Source organism: Octodon degus, unplaced genomic scaffold (assembly GCF_000260255.1).
Source record: "Octodon degus isolate 3935 unplaced genomic scaffold, OctDeg1.0 scaffold00177, whole genome shotgun sequence".
NCBI lineage: Eukaryota > Metazoa > Chordata > Mammalia > Rodentia > Octodontidae > Octodon > Octodon degus.
This window is the reverse complement of record NW_004524753.1, coordinates 216,200-217,821: the sequence shown is the minus strand read 5'-3', so window position 1 is coordinate 217,821 and position 1,622 is coordinate 216,200. Positions and strand designations below refer to the sequence as shown.

Genomic DNA, 1,622 nt, shown 5'->3' with positions numbered 1-1,622 from the left:
AAAAAAAAAAAAAAAAAAAAAAAAAAAAAAAAAAAATTAACTTCAGTGGACCAAAGCTTTAAAATATACAGTACATGGACATTAACTGAACTGGTTGAAATGCAGGAAATAATTTAAACAAGGAAGGTGCTCACATGTTATGTAAACATATTCATTAAGAAACTAAACTGGTTGAATGTAGTTTGATCTAGAAAACACATTTTAATGAAAATTACTGGTATAGTATTTGAGTAAAATTTTCTCTAAATTCAAAATTAGTGTAATCTGGTTGACAAAATAGCTGGATTGATTCTTAGATAATTAACATTAAGATACAATAAGCATTGACTTTATATAATGGGTTTTCCCATCATAAGAAATTTCTCATTGGAGCCCAGGCAAGTGTCAGAAGAATCTAGTTAAAGCGTTAAAATAATAGCAAGAATATTTATCTCTAGAGATAAGAGGGAAAGGAAAATAGGAAGTCCTACTGTTACAGAAAAAGAAGGGAATTCGATAGAGGCGATTGTTTGGGTTACGTTTGATTTACTTTCCTCAAGATTCGATGGTGTGTGGAGTTTAAGAGTGGACATATCTGTGGACTGCTTCAACTCCAAAAACCACTGCATACTTAGCGAGTTTCCCAGGCAACAGAAAATGCACTGCCTTCTGTACGTCCTCTGGCGTGAGGGTACAGCGGTTTCTGGAATGCATCCGTTGGCGGGCTTCCACGGCAATGTGCTCAAAGATGTCATTGATGAGGGTGTTCATGATGTCCACGGTGCACGATGATATGGTCCTCCAGGGAACAACTTCCTTTAGGACCCTGTTGACATAGAGGGAGTAATTTCTGTGGCCAGAACTGGTGCTGACACATGACTTCTTTCTGGAGATTGGTGCTGGATGTCTTCTGAAGTACCGCTTAATGATGGATTTGACCATGGTGGGAGTGGTGGATGTTATCCCCTTGATCTATTACGAATGGTGAGGAGGTGCTTAGGCTTGGGGGTGGGGGGGTCTCCTATTTATAGTGCTATGTCACAGATTGCTGGGGCTTCTCTCTGATTGGAGGTGGCTTTCCCTATGTCACAATCACCTAGCAACCCTAGCACTGCTGGGTTGTTAAGGGCAAATCCTGTTCTCGGCCCACCTAAAACTTCCTACGAAGGTACCAAGGTACCAAGGTAGCGAGAGTGTGGCAGGACTGAGCAACTTCAGGCAGAATACGGCAACTTCTTTTTCCTACTTTGTTTCTTAACAGTTTGGAAACATTCTAGGCAACATTCTCAGAACTGAGCGAATCCCTATCAAGTTGGGAGACTGGAGTAAGAAAAGCAGAGGAAATCTGGTCATAGGCCTTTTATGGAGGTCATTGTGTTTATAAAAACATATAAATTAATTTATAAGCAAATGAATGATTAAGCAAGCCATTTAAAATCTCTAATTGTTTTCTAATAATAATCAATTACATATAGCTAATCTGGTTTTGAGACCTGCGACCTTCATTTTTTAAGCTCAGTCTAACTTTTTCCTAAGCTAACTCCTCAGAAGTAATACATACACCTGAAAAATGAAACAAAAACTCCTCTGTTGGGTCCTCCTTTCCAAGATGATGAAAAAAAGAAGGAACAAAGGTCATGCTA

At 38.8% G+C, this 1,622-nt stretch overlaps 1 protein-coding gene across 1 annotated transcript; it reads right to left on the bottom strand.

The window, feature by feature from the left end:
• Window positions 1–509: 509 nt before the first annotated feature.
• On the bottom strand, window positions 510–986 carry LOC101580575 (histone H2B subacrosomal variant-like). Its single transcript, XM_004643493.2, has one exon. It carries the CDS (start codon window positions 919–921, stop codon window positions 559–561), a length of 363 nt encoding a protein of 120 aa, XP_004643550.1. The 5' UTR covers window positions 922–986; the 3' UTR covers window positions 510–558.
• Between the last annotated feature and the right edge of the window lie 636 nt (window positions 987–1,622).